Source organism: Lagenorhynchus albirostris, chromosome 2 (genome assembly GCF_949774975.1).
Source record: "Lagenorhynchus albirostris chromosome 2, mLagAlb1.1, whole genome shotgun sequence".
Lineage (NCBI taxonomy): Eukaryota > Metazoa > Chordata > Mammalia > Artiodactyla > Delphinidae > Lagenorhynchus > Lagenorhynchus albirostris.
In genome coordinates this window covers 22,766,076-22,780,571 of record NC_083096.1, presented here as the reverse complement: position 1 = coordinate 22,780,571, position 14,496 = coordinate 22,766,076, and the positions used below count along the sequence as shown (strand labels likewise).

At 40.6% G+C, this 14,496-nt stretch overlaps 1 protein-coding gene across 1 annotated transcript; it reads left to right on the top strand.

Annotated features, from left to right (window-relative positions):
• Nucleotides 1–302: 302 nt before the first annotated feature.
• Nucleotides 303–14,201, top strand: SDE2 (SDE2 telomere maintenance homolog). Its single transcript, XM_060142057.1, has 7 exons — nt 303–462; nt 6,239–6,356; nt 7,362–7,473; nt 7,810–7,979; nt 8,765–8,882; nt 10,812–11,316; nt 13,866–14,201. The coding sequence occupies exons 1-7, from the start codon at nt 343–345 to the stop codon at nt 14,085–14,087; spliced, it is 1,365 nt and encodes a 454-aa protein (XP_059998040.1). The 5' UTR covers nt 303–342; the 3' UTR covers nt 14,088–14,201.
• Nucleotides 14,202–14,496: the final 295 nt, after the last annotated feature.

Sequence of the window (14,496 nt, the reverse complement as noted above, 5' to 3'; positions counted from 1 at the left end):
AGTTACCAACTTATCGCTTACAGCCAGAACGCTCGAAACCTAACCCAGTGCTAGCCTTTTATAGAGAGTCCCTGGAGCCCCGCCCTAGCAACTTCTCCTAGCAATGCCTCGCCCGGGTGCTCCGCGGTCTTATCTGCCTCTGCCAGGCTCTTCCTGTTCCCCTCCCCCAGGCAGCAGGCGCCACCGTCCCAAGTCACGTGACTATCCCCAGGGGAGGAACGGGACGAGCAGAAGATGTGAGGGGCGGGGCGCTGGAGGGCGAGCTCAACGTCATCAAGATACGCCGAGCTGGTTGTGGCGCTTAGCGCTTCTGGGAGTCTTGAGATTCGGCGACTGGGTGAAATGGCGGAGCCTGTGGCCGTGGTGTGGCTTCGGGGCCCCAGCTTCGGGTGCAAGGCGGTGTGGTGTACCTCGGCCACGCGCTCAGTACGCGATTTTATCCACCGACACTGCCAAGATCAGGTGAGGTTTGTGGTTCCTGGAAGGAATGGGAAAGCAGGACAGGGGCAGGATTAGGTGCGGTGAGGGTCTGTCGGGGTCACGTCTATTCTTTGGGGTTCTCAGTTTTTGAGGCTGAGGGTTAGGGTTTTAAGGTGCTTCAAACTGATGCTGAGGCCTGCCTTTGCTTTTGTTTTGTGGTGGTTTTGTCTCACAGAAGGGAGAAAAACCCCTCCGCTCACGGGCGTTTAGTCCGGCCCTCAGTCTGGACTAACAGAATACACTTTGGTATTCTCTTCATCCGTAAATGAGGCAGTTGAACCAGATGATTTTTAAGGCTCATTTCCTTACTTTCGCTCTGTGCTTATGTGACGTGGATTTTTTGTCCACTGATAACACAGCCCTCTTAGCTCCAACCTAGAGAAGTATGTCATATCCAAAGCCAGGCCAAAGGATGGTTGGGAAGGAAATGGATTTATCTGGTCACTGGTCGGGGCCAAGCACTTACATAGGTCATGTCGAGGGCATGATTCTTAGGGCCTGTCATGTAGATGTTTTCACTAATCATTGTGATGCTCTGATTTGCCCAGGCATATTTTTGAAAATCTGTCATTGACTTCTAAAGTTACATGTGTGGTTTACTTAATTATCAAGTAAGCAAGCTTTTACCAACTATAAAATATTAAACCTATTCAGTTATTTAAAGAATATGCTGGTCTCAATGAATCTAATTTTAATTTTGACATTTGATCTCCTATTAACACGTTAACACTGCAGTCTAAACCAAATCTTTACTTGGATTGGTTCCATGAAGAAGCAATGTCTGTTTGCAAATAATGTGGTTTTTCAGTTTCCCCATATTTATTCCTAGACTTCAGTCCAGTTTAAAAACTGTCAGAAATGTTTTTACCATCTGAATGGGGAAATATTTTCCAAAATAGTTGGATTTTAGTATCTCTGAAAATAACTTTTATCTGATGACCAGTTTTCAAACTTACTGACAGTTGATCCAAAGTGAGACCAGAAAAAAATAAGATCTTAATTATGAGGAGTCTTGGAAAAAATAATTTAAAATAAGCAAGAAATAGAAACGAATGGATTCATTCATATACTTAAGACACATGGCCATAACAAGTATGAACAAAACTTACAAAAGGGCATTTGATGAGATACTGGAACGAATAAAAATAGCTCAAGTTCATGCTTATGCCTTTTAAAACAGAACTATTCTGACACATGATAAAGTTAGTGTTAGCTCTCCCTGAGAAAGTAAAAATCAGCCTGGCTCTTCATCAGACTGGGATAATACACAAATAAAGCTAGCTGCAAAGTTGATAGGAAACAGTGTTTCTCCCAAGGACATGGTACAGTGATGAAATGTCATAATGACTTCCTTGAAAGTCTGCTTCTTTTTTAGTCTTTGTGAAACCTTACCTCAAAAATCATAGACTATAAGAATAAACTGCTGTTGGAAGTTATATCCGTAAGAAGCATCCCACTCTTACCTTGAGAATCTAAGTCACTTTGACGTAGAGAAGCACTCCTGATTTCCCAGGTGCAGAGCTTCAGATTAGGGGTTTCTGGACACAACATTCCACATTTATCTTAACTTTGTAGTTTCCGAGGAAAGAGGAGCCTGGATCTCCTTCACAGTCTAGACCTGATGTTGACCCTTATACACACAGCCCTGCTTTATTGTGAGCCTCTCAAAACATTGTTTCATTTAAATTTTACCTAAATTCCATCCACCCCAAATCCTATAATAACTATATCTTTTTATTTGTTGGTGAGACACCTCATGATTCCTCTTGTGTGCAGTCCCTCTCTTGTTGTAGTGAGTCAAGAAATTTGAGTTGTTGAACTATATGTTGTCTCTGGTGGCCTTCGGCTGATTGGCCTAAGACACACGTGATACTTTCTGCTTGAAATGCTCTGAAATGGTTAAAAACAGTTAAATTGATTGTAAATTTTCTTTGTTATTTTTTTCTACTAGTGATTATTAACTGACAAGAATCTTAGCAAGTAGAAAATGCCATTTTGTTAATCAGTTGTCTCGTTAAATAAGCAATTCTGTTTGGAAATGAAGTATGATGCATGATGTATAATCTTTCAGCCTTCATGTTAAAGTCTTTTAAAGTTATTTAGGATTTTAGAAATACCATACCCATTGGATATATAAGATATTAAAAGAAACTAAAGTAGCTTTTAATTTATAAACATTAAACATATAGGAGGTATATTATATGTCTCATTTAATTTTTACAACTCTTTAAAGTGGACAGTATTTTATAGGCAAGAATAGTCCTTCATGTTAATCACATCATTGCATATAGCCTGAGCTCCCTTGCTCCTCTCTCCTGGTATCATATTTGCCTGGGAAAACTCCAGTCAGTTTAAATCCAACTCTCCACCTGTTTTACCTGGCATCTGGGCAGTGACTGTGGTAGGGGAACTAATCACGCAAACAAGTCTCACTACAAATTCATAAACACCAAACTTAGTGGTGCTTGGCATTTCTACTGTATTTCTCTAACCCAGAGCATGCTTCCACTGGGTTGCAGGACTGCTGAGAATATTGATCTAAGTAGTCCTTGGGCAGCTGGACAGAACCCAGGATCTCAACACATCTTTAATAGCTTTGCTCATTTTCCCTAGAGTGTCATCCAAATATTATTTGTGTATACCATGGTGTGAAAAGGGTTCAGAGGCACTGCTCAGTTCATCACTCTTTCACTCTCCTAGATTACTTTTTCACATCTCTCTTTAAATCTCCAAGACTTCTTCCATCCCAAGGACCATACTTTGTACTCAAGCAGTAAGGAGAGAATTTCTGCATCGTCACACCAGTGCCTCTAGTAGGTACCTGCTGTATATTCAGCCTTCTTGTCTGTTACTGTGGATGCACTGTCATTATTTTACAAATAATTTGCAATTATCTTCTACTTTGTACAGTAACCCCTCCCCCTCACCTACTGAAAGACTTATTTGGGCATTAGTTCTTTCTCCCCTGTATTTTCCAGTGTTTTCCCTTTTTACAGCATCATTCCTACCAGTGCGCAAACGTGAGCCCACATCCATTCTAGCTATCACCTTATTTTCTCTGATTTTCTTTATAAAAAAATGTTCTTGAACATAAAACTTTTCTCCTTTAGAACCCACTCTAGTTAGCCTTTTTTGTTCCCATCACTCCAACAGAACAGCTCTTTGTCATACTGGTCAGTATCTTCTATGTTGCCATGTCCAGTGATCAGTTTGCAGTTTTCATCTTGCTTTGTCTGTCAGTGCCAGTTTGCACAATTGACCATTCCCCGCCAGAGTACACTTTTCTCACTTGTCCAGATATCACTCTCAGTTCTCGTCCACCTCACTGGCCTCTCCTTTCCAGTCTTTTACAGTTTCCTCCTCATCACCCTGAACTCTAATCTTGGAGGGACCCCTCCCTCATCCCAGTGATTTCATCCATACTCATGGCTTTAACTACCATCAGTATGCCAACAACTTTCAAATGTAAATCCCCAGTGCAGACCTCTTCCCCACACTCCAGACTTGTATAGCCACCAGTCTACTTGGCATCTGCATCTGGCTGTGCAATAAACATCTCAAAGTAAAATATCTGAGATGAGACTAATTTTCTCCCTCAAACTTCCTTTTCCCTCTTAATGAATGACAACTCCATTTTCCCATTTATCAAACCGGATTTTTGCAATCATCTCTAATTCCTCTATTGATCTCACTCCCTTCACCCAGAGCATTAGCAAATCCTGTTGCCTTTACCTTCAGAGTATCCTCAGAATCTCACATTTCTCATCATCTCTGCCACTACTGCCCTGGTACAAATAGCCTTCATTTCTTACCTGGATTATCACAATAGCTTCTCAATGATCTCTCTGCTTCTATAGTCTTACTTTCAGTTTAACAGCTAGAGTGATACTTTAAGGGCATGACTCAGATCTCACTTTGTTCAAAACTCTACAGTAGTTTTATTCAGAGTAACATCCAGAGTCCTTACAATGGTTTTGAAGGCCTTATCACTCCCCTTTTGTGTACTTCATTCTAGCCTCATTGGCTGTGTTGTCATTCCTTGAATAAGTCCATTCCTGTTGCGTTTGCTCTTGTCTCTGTCTGGAATACTGTTCCCCCAGGTAGTCACATGGCTCATTCTCTCACTTTCTTTAATTCTCCGCTCAAATGTCACTTGATCAGAGAGGCTTTCCTTGACTATATATATTAAATAGATTACCACCACACCCATCCACATATCTTATCCCCTTTACCCTGCATATCACCACTTGACATGATATATAATTTGTTCATTATTTGTCTTCCCCCACTAGAATGTTAGCTTCATGAGACAGGATCTGTATTCACTGTAGTATTCATGGTAGTATTCCAACACTTGAAAAGTACCTGGCAAATAGTAGGTACTTAATATTTGCTGAATGAATGAATGGGTCCCATTGAAATAGCTGTGGTTCAGAATGAATGTTCATAGTTTCCACTCCAGGAAGATGATGGCAATGCATTTTTCCTTTCTATTCCTATTTAGATCTCTCTTTTCTTCATGTTGCAGAGTTAATTGTCAGCCTCCTAAGTTCCATATAACTTTGGAGAATACTCCTCTCTTGTCTCATTTTATGGCATTAGAAACTTGTTTAGAAAGACTTACAGTTTTTATATTTTCTTTTCATCATTTAATCTGAGAATTTTTTTTGAAATACATAGAGTGGGTTTGGGGGAGTGTACTTGGGCTTCTGCAGTGATTGGCTGGAACTCAGGGGGATGCTGGCAGAAGAGATGAGGCACCAACTGCCAGCTGGTCCTAAAGCTGTTAAAGCTTATATAGGTAGTATATTAAAAATCAGGGCTTCCCTGGTGGCGCGGTGGTTGAGAGTCCGCCTGCCGATGCAGGGGACGTGGGTTCGTGCCCCGGTCTGGGAAGATCCCACATGCCGCGGAGTGGCTGGGCCCGTGAGCCATGGCCGCTGAGCCTGCGTGTCCAGAGCCTGTGCTCCGCAATGGGAGAGGCCACAACAGTGAGATGCCCGCGTACCACAAAAAAAAAAAACATACTTTTGTCTCCTCCTCTCCTCTCTTCTTATCCCTATCTACACTTTTCAAGACGTCACTTTTAAACTTGGGGCCACTCAGTGTTCAACTTGATACTACCTGTTTTAAAAAGTCAGAGGAAGTGGGACCTTCAGAGTTGCTAGATCTGAGCACTGAATATTCTACCTTGACCCCTATTTCCTATTGGAGAAGGAGAAAGAGCAGGTTTTTTGTTTCTGTTTTTTTTTTTTTTAAACATTTATTTATTTGTTTGGCTGTGCCTGTCTTAGTTGCGGCACGTGGGATCTTCATTGCTGCATGCGGGCTCTTGCAGCATTCGGGATCTTTTTTTAAGTTGCATCATGCAGTATCTTTAGTTGTGGCATGCGAACTCTTAGTTGTGGCGTGTGGGATCTAGTTCCCTAACCAGAGATCGAACTTGGGCCCCCTGCACTGGGAATGTGGAGTCTTAGCCCCTGGGACTTCTCAGGGAAGTTTTAATTTTCACCCAAAAGGCAGAAAGTTCTTCTATATATCATGATTAAGTATTAGGAAGAAATTGTACCTAGAATACATCATACAAAATGAGTTTTTTCTTTTAGTAGTTTCCATTTTTGCAATTCAACAAATATTAATTGAACACATACTGTCTCCTTATAACTGGAGTAATAAAAAGATAAGCTAGGTCCCTTTCTGCAAGAAACTTGTATTGTCTCATAAACAGCATTGAAAGAACCCCCAAACTTGTCTCTAGGATATTCCAGTGGAATGCTACTTTGTGAAATGCAATGGATTACTCGTTAACACCAGTGACACAGTGCAGCATGGAGCTGTTTATAGTTTGGAACCCAGACTTCGTGGTGGAAAAGGAGGTAGGACATGAATGTTGATGGCTTAGTTGTAACACATCTGCGTTCTGTAGCCATATGTATTAAATTAACAAACTCCTTGGTGTCTGTAATGTACCAGCCTCGATTTGCCTTGTGAAATCCTTTGTTTGCTTATCTAATTTTGCATATTTTCTCTTTTATTCTTTTTGAGGTAGATACCGTATGATAAAATTCCCACCTTCTCCAGCTGGATCACTCTTAGGCACCCTAGGCTCTCAAACTCTAGGGAGGATTAGATGAAGAGGGGTGATTGTTATTCTGTCCAGTTTGCAGACGAGTGTCAAAACAATCAAATCTCCTTGTGCTTTTCTCAAGATTTTTGCCTAGTTATTGTAGTTCCAAGGGAGGTCTAAAGTCACTTTATGAAATACAACCATTTACAGATTGAGGTAGATTAAGGTCCTGGTTGTAGTAACTCATCGTAGAAGAGAAAAAAGAAACTAAAAGAGCAAAAACTGAATATGAACAGTTCTTGGTATTTCTCCTGATGCACTAACATGTAATCCTTAGGCTTTCTCAAAATCTGTGGTGATTCGGTTTGGTTTTCAAAGAGCTAACATTTCAGATTATAATCATCCTGCTGTTCGAAATTGTGTCAATAAGAATGAAGCTTGTCATTATCAGCCAGTGACAGCTTAAAATTGCCTCCTTGCAAAATCTCACCATATAATTTTTAAAATTCTTAATCTTGGAATCTTGGGATTTCTGGCACTAGGTAAAGCCCTCTAAAATAGCCCAGTGGTGTGGGTATTGATACAATATTGCAGGAGTATAAGAGGAAGTGTAAAAAGCATGAGATTGAACCAAGTTTATCAGTACTCTTACCTTTGCCACCTGGGTTAGAATCTTGATGTACATTTCCTTTAAAACTGAAAAGAAAGTAGAGATCACCTGTAGTCTTGTGATATAATACTATTTTCACAAATTTGGCTTTTGTCCATCCTTGAACACTTTTTTAACCTGCTTTCTCCAAACATATTTGCTCAGGTTTTGGCTCTATGCTCCGAGCACTTGGTGCTCAGATTGAGAAGACAACCAATCGAGAAGCTTGCCGGGATCTCAGTGGAAGGAGACTGCGAGATGTCAATCACGAAAAAGCGTAAGATGCCCACCTGTTTTTATTTTTTTTTAAGAAACATACTTTTCTAGCATTAGTGATTGTACGCATGCCATGCATATCAGAAATGTAAACTTGAAATACTTATGCTCTAATTTGTTGTTATCAGATTTAACTTTTTCTGTAATTTAATAATTATCTTTGGGTTTTAGTCAAGTCCATAACAGTATGCTAAGTAGTAAGCATGGCACACCTTTCTGAGGGAATATCACAGTATGAACAAGAGTGCATTAATTTGTCTGGGTGGGGTGTTTTATGTATAAAAACACATGTGTATAATATGGCCATTCAGTTACATCTCTTCTCTCCCATCCCCAGAATGGCTGAATGGGTAAAACAACAAGCCGAGCGAGAAGCTGAAAAGGAGCAAAAGCGCCTGGAACGACTGCAGCGGAAGCTTGCAGAACCCAGGCACTGCTTCACCAGCCCCGACTACCAGCAGCAGTGCCATGAGATGGCCGAGCGTCTGGAGGATTCCGTCCTCCGAGGTGAGAATGAGGATTCCTTAGTGCCATCAGCAGGCATCCCTGAAGCCAGCTATTCCACACAGAGGGCAGTTCTTAAGCCTTTTTGGGTTACAGACTTCTGAGAAACTGATGAAGCTGTGGAATTTCTCCCCTCAGTAATGAATACAGTATATCTTATACAACCCAGGGAAAAAACCCATACACTCTCACAACATTTGACATACTTGACCCCTGAACTCTGTGGGCTCATGGGCCCCAGGTAAGAATACTTTTTGTGCTTCATGGGAATAAGCTAAGTCTTCAGGAGGTGCCTAGACCCCAACATTTTGCTTCCAGTTTTAGGTCCCTTTTTTAAAACACGGTTTTTAATGAGAATGATTTTCATTAACTTTTATGTTTTTAGCATCCAAAGCATTATGCTAGGGCTATTGTGCATTCAATTGAATAAGGAGTCTTTTCCATCAAAAGGGTTATGGCATGACAGGGGAAAGACAGTTGTATGCAAATAACAAGGACTAGGGGATGAATCGTTAGGTTTGAGGAGAGATAGGTATGAATCTGTCAGCCTCAAAATTACAAATTGGACATGGTGCTTTAAAAATCCGGTTCAAGAGCCAGAATGCTTATCTTAAATCTGTATAAATTTGAGATTAGTCTCCTTTTAACTGAATTAAATTTTGGTATGTTAAGAAATTTAAATCTAGAGCTTTAGATTGCAGCTGTTTTTGCAATTCAGATTATTTATAAATTCTTTAATTGAACTTAGTCCTGATAGTAGAAACTGAGTTGTTAAAATGTCTGGTTAGGTATGCAGGCTGCCTCCAGCAAGACGGTATCGGCAGAAGTCGTCGGTGAGAGTCGGAAACGGCCTAACAAATCAAAAACAGACAGAGCAGCCAGTGCAGAGAAAAGGAAATGCTTTTGGTAAGTGTGTTCATTTTCATTTCAAATAGATCTTTGAGAACTGAAGAAAAAAAAATTTTTTTTTCCTTCTGTTTATCCCTCTGGAATATCTTGTTCTGAAACTTACCTACTATATTTTTTTCTTATCTACCTGGAATAAACATACTTTTAAGTAAAGTCTGACGGAAGCTCAGAAATTTTCCAGAGTGCTTCAGTTCAGGTTTCAGTGATTCTCACATTGTATACATTAGTAATGGTTTCTGCCATAAGTGCCATTCATAGAATCTAAAGGATAATTCTTTTCCTTACAGTGGAAAATCACATAAAAATAGCTTTATACTTGAATTACTGTTAGGTGTTGAAAGAGTTAACTTTCAGAAATTCCAGGTGGAAGCCATGGCTTTACTTTCCAGGTGGTTCTGTTTTCTCTGTGGTTTTTCATCGTCATCACTGAGGTCTTTGGTCACTTTGCCAGACCTCTCTTCACCACTTTTGTACCTGCAGGTGAAAAGCACAACAGTACTTTTTCTTATCCATTCTTCTTACAGTTCTCCCACCCTTCCCAGTTGGTCCTCTGGTTACCAGCTCAGTTCCCTTGGGCCGAGTTCTAGAATATGATAAGTGCAAATGGATCTTGGTTTCCTTGTTGGCCTCCCCTTTGGGGATAGAAAGATAATTATTAACTAAACACCATGTAACTCTGTGAGTCCAGCATAGAATTTTTTGTGTTCTTTCTGAAATGTGAATTAAATGTTCCTGAGAGAAAAGATAGTAGTATTTCCTGTGGGTTTCTTTTTTTTAAGCCAGGTTTATTGTGGTATAATCTATATATGGTAAAATTCACCCTTTTTTTTTTTTTTTTTTTTTTTTTTGTGGTACGCGGGCCTCTCACTGTTGTGGCCTCTCCCGTTGCGGAGCACAGGCTCCGGACGCGCAGGCTCAGCGGCCATGGCTCACGGGCCCAGCCGCTCCGCGGCATGTGGGATCTTCCTGGACCGGGGCACGAACCCGTGTCCCCTGCGTCAGCAGGCAGACTCTCAACCACTGCGCCACCAGGGAAGCCCAAAATTCACCCTTTTTGAACAGTTCTACAAGTTTTGAAAATTTTGTAATATACAGTCATGTAACCATCACCAAAATCAAGCTATGGAATATTTTTATCACCCTAAGAAGTTCCCACGTGTCCCTTTGCAGTTAATTTTCTTCCCCCACCTCCATTCCTGGCAACCGCTGATCACTGGTGTGATGTTTGTTCATATGGTTTTGTCTTTTCCAGAATGTTATTATGTCTGCTGCTTTCACTTACAATAATGCTTTCGAGATCCACAGATGGTATTATATTGTATCAGTAGTTCGTTCCTTTCTATTGCCAAGTATTGTTGCCTGGTATGTCTGTACCACAATTTGTTTATCAACCATTCTCTAGCTGTTAGAGGTTTGAGTAGTTTCCAGTCTTGGGCAATTATGAATAAAACAGGATTTTCTTTCTTTTATTTTGGCTGTGCCATGTGGCATGCGGGATCTTAGTTCCTTGACCAAGGATTGAACCTGTGCCCCCTGCAGTGGAAACTCGGAGTCCTAACCACTGGACTGCCAGGGAATTCCCAGGATTTTCTTTTAATTGTTTATTATTTTATCTAATTTCCAACAGTTAAAATTCATACAGTATTGGGGAAAAAAGTTTTAAGCAAAACCAGTTTGTTTTAAGAGAGTCACAGCTTTTAAAAAGAGATCCTGTTGGATCTTTGGCATGTTGCTTCCAGTCTCACTGAAGTTTTTTTTCCTTTTATACCTCTGGAGTATCTTGTTCTGAAACTCACCTACTCTCCATCTCAAGCTAGCCGATACCTTTATTCAGAGTCTGTTTCCTGGACAAACTGCAAATCTTTTTTTTTTTTTTTTTAAGTAGAAGCTGTAAATGGTGTTAAACCTTTTTGTTGCTTCTAATAGGTTGGGCATGGAAGGACTAGAGTCTGCAGAAGGGTCTGGCTCTGAGAGCTCCGATGATGACAGTGCAGAAGCACCTAGTACTTCAGGAATGAGCTTTCACGTTCCCCAAAATGGCAGTGATGTTGTTGAGATGGCAGCCGAATTTCCTAGTAGCTCTCAGCAGGCGAGAGTATTGAGTGCAGACTCTAGATCACGAGAAAAACTACAGACCCCTGTGACGGACTCTGGGAATGGTATTTCAGAAGACTTGTATGCTGAGCTGGGAGAGGCATCTACCCAGGAGTACATGGAAAGGAAGATGGCTTTAGAAACAGAGAAAACCCAGGAGAAAAATGAGGCAGAGAGTAAAGAACCCTTAGAAAAGGAAGCAGCTGGAGTTGGACTGAATAAGGAGCAGGAGACCAAAGAAATGACTGATGGGGAAAGAGGTGCCAAGGGAGCCCCTGGAGGAGACAGGGAAAACATACCTGTTGCCAAGCTGGAGGAAAGCCAGTCAGGAAACACAGTAAGTAAATTTGGGGGGGGTGATGTCTGAAGCCAAATCAGTTTAATCTCTGTAGTAAGTCGTTAAAATGAAAAGATGTGCTTTTTCCCATCAGCTGCTTAGTGGAAAAGCTTGTTTAATAATCAGAAGTACAGATGATGGTGAAGCTTGCCATGTCCCCCCCAAAAATCCTTAGTTTTTTGTTTGTTTTGTGGTACGTGGGCCTCTCACCGTTGTGGCCTCTCCCGTTGCGGAGCACAGGCTCCGGACGCGCAGGCTCAGCAGCCATGGCTCACGGGCCCAGCCACTCCACGGCATGTGGGATCTTCCCGGACCGGGGCACGGACCCGTGTCCCCTGCATCGGCAGGTGGACTCTCAACCACTGCACCACCAGGGAAGCCCAGTTTTTGTTTTTTTTATAGCTCTGGAACTGGTATTATTTTGCCACTAGGTGGTGTCCTTGGTTCCATATTTCATCAATTCTAAGATGCACGTTTTTCACGTTTTAATACCTCTGAATTTGAATATATATCACGTTATAGTTTAATTGGTATTGTTATTCTTTCTTAGTAACACATGAACTAATAAGGCATATTATGATAGATGGCATTTTTAGCTTTGATAAAATGTGCTTATTTTCCTATCACTAAGTTTCTAGTTACTTAGTTTTTCTTTCTCATGTGAGTTACTGTTTGAACACAGTTGTCAGTTGGATGTGAAGATCTTTCCTGTAGAAGACGAGCAGCTCCTTTTTAATTTATCATTAAATCTTAAGCCCCACACTCAACCTTTTTAAAATTTATTTTCAATTTGCATGCTTTTCCTTAAATAGTTATTTGCCGCCTTTAGTGGACTTACTTCCAGCAAAAATCTTTAACGTTTACTCTTCAGTCTAATGATTTGCTTTTTAGGATAGATGAAACCTGAACTACTTGGCTTCTTTGGTAAACACAGAGCGTATCATTATTTATTTAACCAGCACCTTCCCTACTGGTGCTGGTTAAATAAGCAAAAATGCACATATTGCCCTTTCTAGGGAAGATAGTGAAATTTTTTATGCTAAGGGCTTTAAATTGACCCTTATACCATCTCTGGAGTTACAAGCATGTAGCTTTTATGTTACTCATATATGCTAGGAGTTTATCCTAACCAAAGTCTTGGAAAAATGAAGAAAGGAAAATAGAATAAAACCTGATTTGACTTTCAATCTTTGAGCTTTTAACTGTGGAAATTTTGTTCTTGATGTAGTTGTAGCTGTTGTATTCATAATAATCATGTACAACCATGTGTGATTCTCCAGAGACACATAAGTGGTGGTTTAGGATTTGGCCATATATAAAGAAGCCAAGATTCACTCCAGAAATCTTAACAAAATGGACTTTTTTAAAAAAAAAAATAAAGATCACCTAGAAAGATAGTTTGTCCCTAGAGCTCTTCAATATTTTTAAAAAACAACTTACTGTGAGAGAAAATTACTGACCTTTGAATATGTTTTTTTAAAAAAAACCCTAGGGCTTCCCTGGTGGCGCAGTGGTTGAGAGTCCACCTGCCGATGCAGGGGACACGGGTTCGTGCCCCGGTACGGGAAGATACCGCGTGCCGCGGAGCGGCTGGGCCCGTGAGCCATGGCCGCTGGGCCTGCGCATCCGGAGCCTGTGCTCCGCAACGGGAGAGGCTACAACAGTGAGAGGCCCGCGTACCGCAAAAAAAAAAAAAAAAACCTAGGTGGTGAACGTTTTCATTCTTTGAAGAGCACCCGTCATTAGAAGTATTTAATTAAAAAAAAAAAGTATTTAATTTTGTCTTAAAGTCTATAAAGGTACTTGGTGGATAGAACAGTTGCAAGTCTTTTTTTTTTTTTTTTTTTTTTGTGGTAAACGGGCCTCTCACTGTTGTGGCCTCTCCCGTTGCGGAGCAACAGGCTCCGGACGTGCAGGCTCAGCGGCCATGGGTCGCGGGCACAGCCGCTCCGCGGCATGTGGGATCTTCCCGGATCGGGGCACGAACCCGTGTCCCCTGCATCGGCAGGCGGACTCTCAACCACTGCGCCACCAGGGAAGCCCAGTTGCAAGTCTTTTGAACAGCATTTAAATTTGTCAAGTTATATAAGTGAGAACTTTGATAATCACAGCTATTTGATTAAAATAGAAAGCTTAGGATTATGGGGTTAGTAGATTCACAGGCATAGGAATCTCATTAAAATGAGGCTTTATAGGGTGCTGCTCTTTTCTCTGGTCATAGTATGGGGGTAGGTGAGGTACATTTTGCTGTTTGAATTTTTACTGGAAAAATCAAAAAAGAAAAGTAATATTAAGAATCTGTTCAAGAATTCTATAACTTGTTACTCTTCTGAATATTTGTTTCTAAGTATATAGATAAAAAATTAATATTTATTAATTATATGTATTGACAATGTGTAGAGAATAGCTTGATTATTAAAATTCAGTAGTAAGATATGGCATATTAAATGAAGATTTCTTGTAAAACAGAAGGTCGATGACAATTGAAGGAAGTTTTATTCAGAGGAATGGACCTATTTAAAATTTTTCTTTCTTTTTTTTCTTCTCAGGATATTGGTCAGGAAACTGTAGATTTACTGGCGTTCAGCTCTGTTGCGGAAGTGGAGTTGCTGGGTTTGGAGAAGCTCAAGTGTGAACTCACGGCCCGGGGACTGAAGTGTGGGGGCACTCTCCAGGAGCGGGCGGCGAGGCTCTTCTCTGTCAGAGGACTGGCAAAGGAGCGGATAGATCCAGCTTTATTTGCCAAGCCTTCGAAAGGGAAGAAGAAGTGAATTTCATCGGAGCTGATTTCCTGTTTCTTTATAGGCTAGCGCTTACAACCTGTATAATGTTGACTCTTGGACATTATTCTTGTTGCTATTAAAGGTGACTTTTTAATAACCAAATGCTAACTATCCTCTTTTTCTTTATTAGATTTATAGAATTAATTTGTGAAACCCTCTGGGCCTGAAGTTTTTTTTGTGGGAAGGTTTCTTATAACTTATTTCTTTAATAAATATAGGGCTATTCAGAGTTTGGGTTTCATCTTCTGTTGTTTAGGTAAATTATAATTTCAAAGAATTTATCCATTTGACCCCAGTTGTCAGATTTGTGGACATAAAGTTATTCATAATAGTCTTTTCTATCCTTTTAACACCTTGTAGGAGCTGTAGTGGTAACTTCTTTTTCATTCTGATACTG

Bases quoted from the DNA above. Each gene is read 5' to 3' on its own strand.
- SDE2 (XM_060142057.1), top strand. From the start codon at position 343: ATGGCGGAGCCTGTGGCCGTGGTGTGGCTTCGGGGCCCCAGCTTCGGG. The intron at 6,357-7,361 runs GTAGGACATGAA...ATATTTGCTCAG, and splicing joins ACTTCGTGGTGGAAAAGGAG to GTTTTGGCTCTATGCTCCGA. The intron at 7,980-8,764 runs GTGAGAATGAGG...ATGTCTGGTTAG, and splicing joins GGAGGATTCCGTCCTCCGAG to GTATGCAGGCTGCCTCCAGC.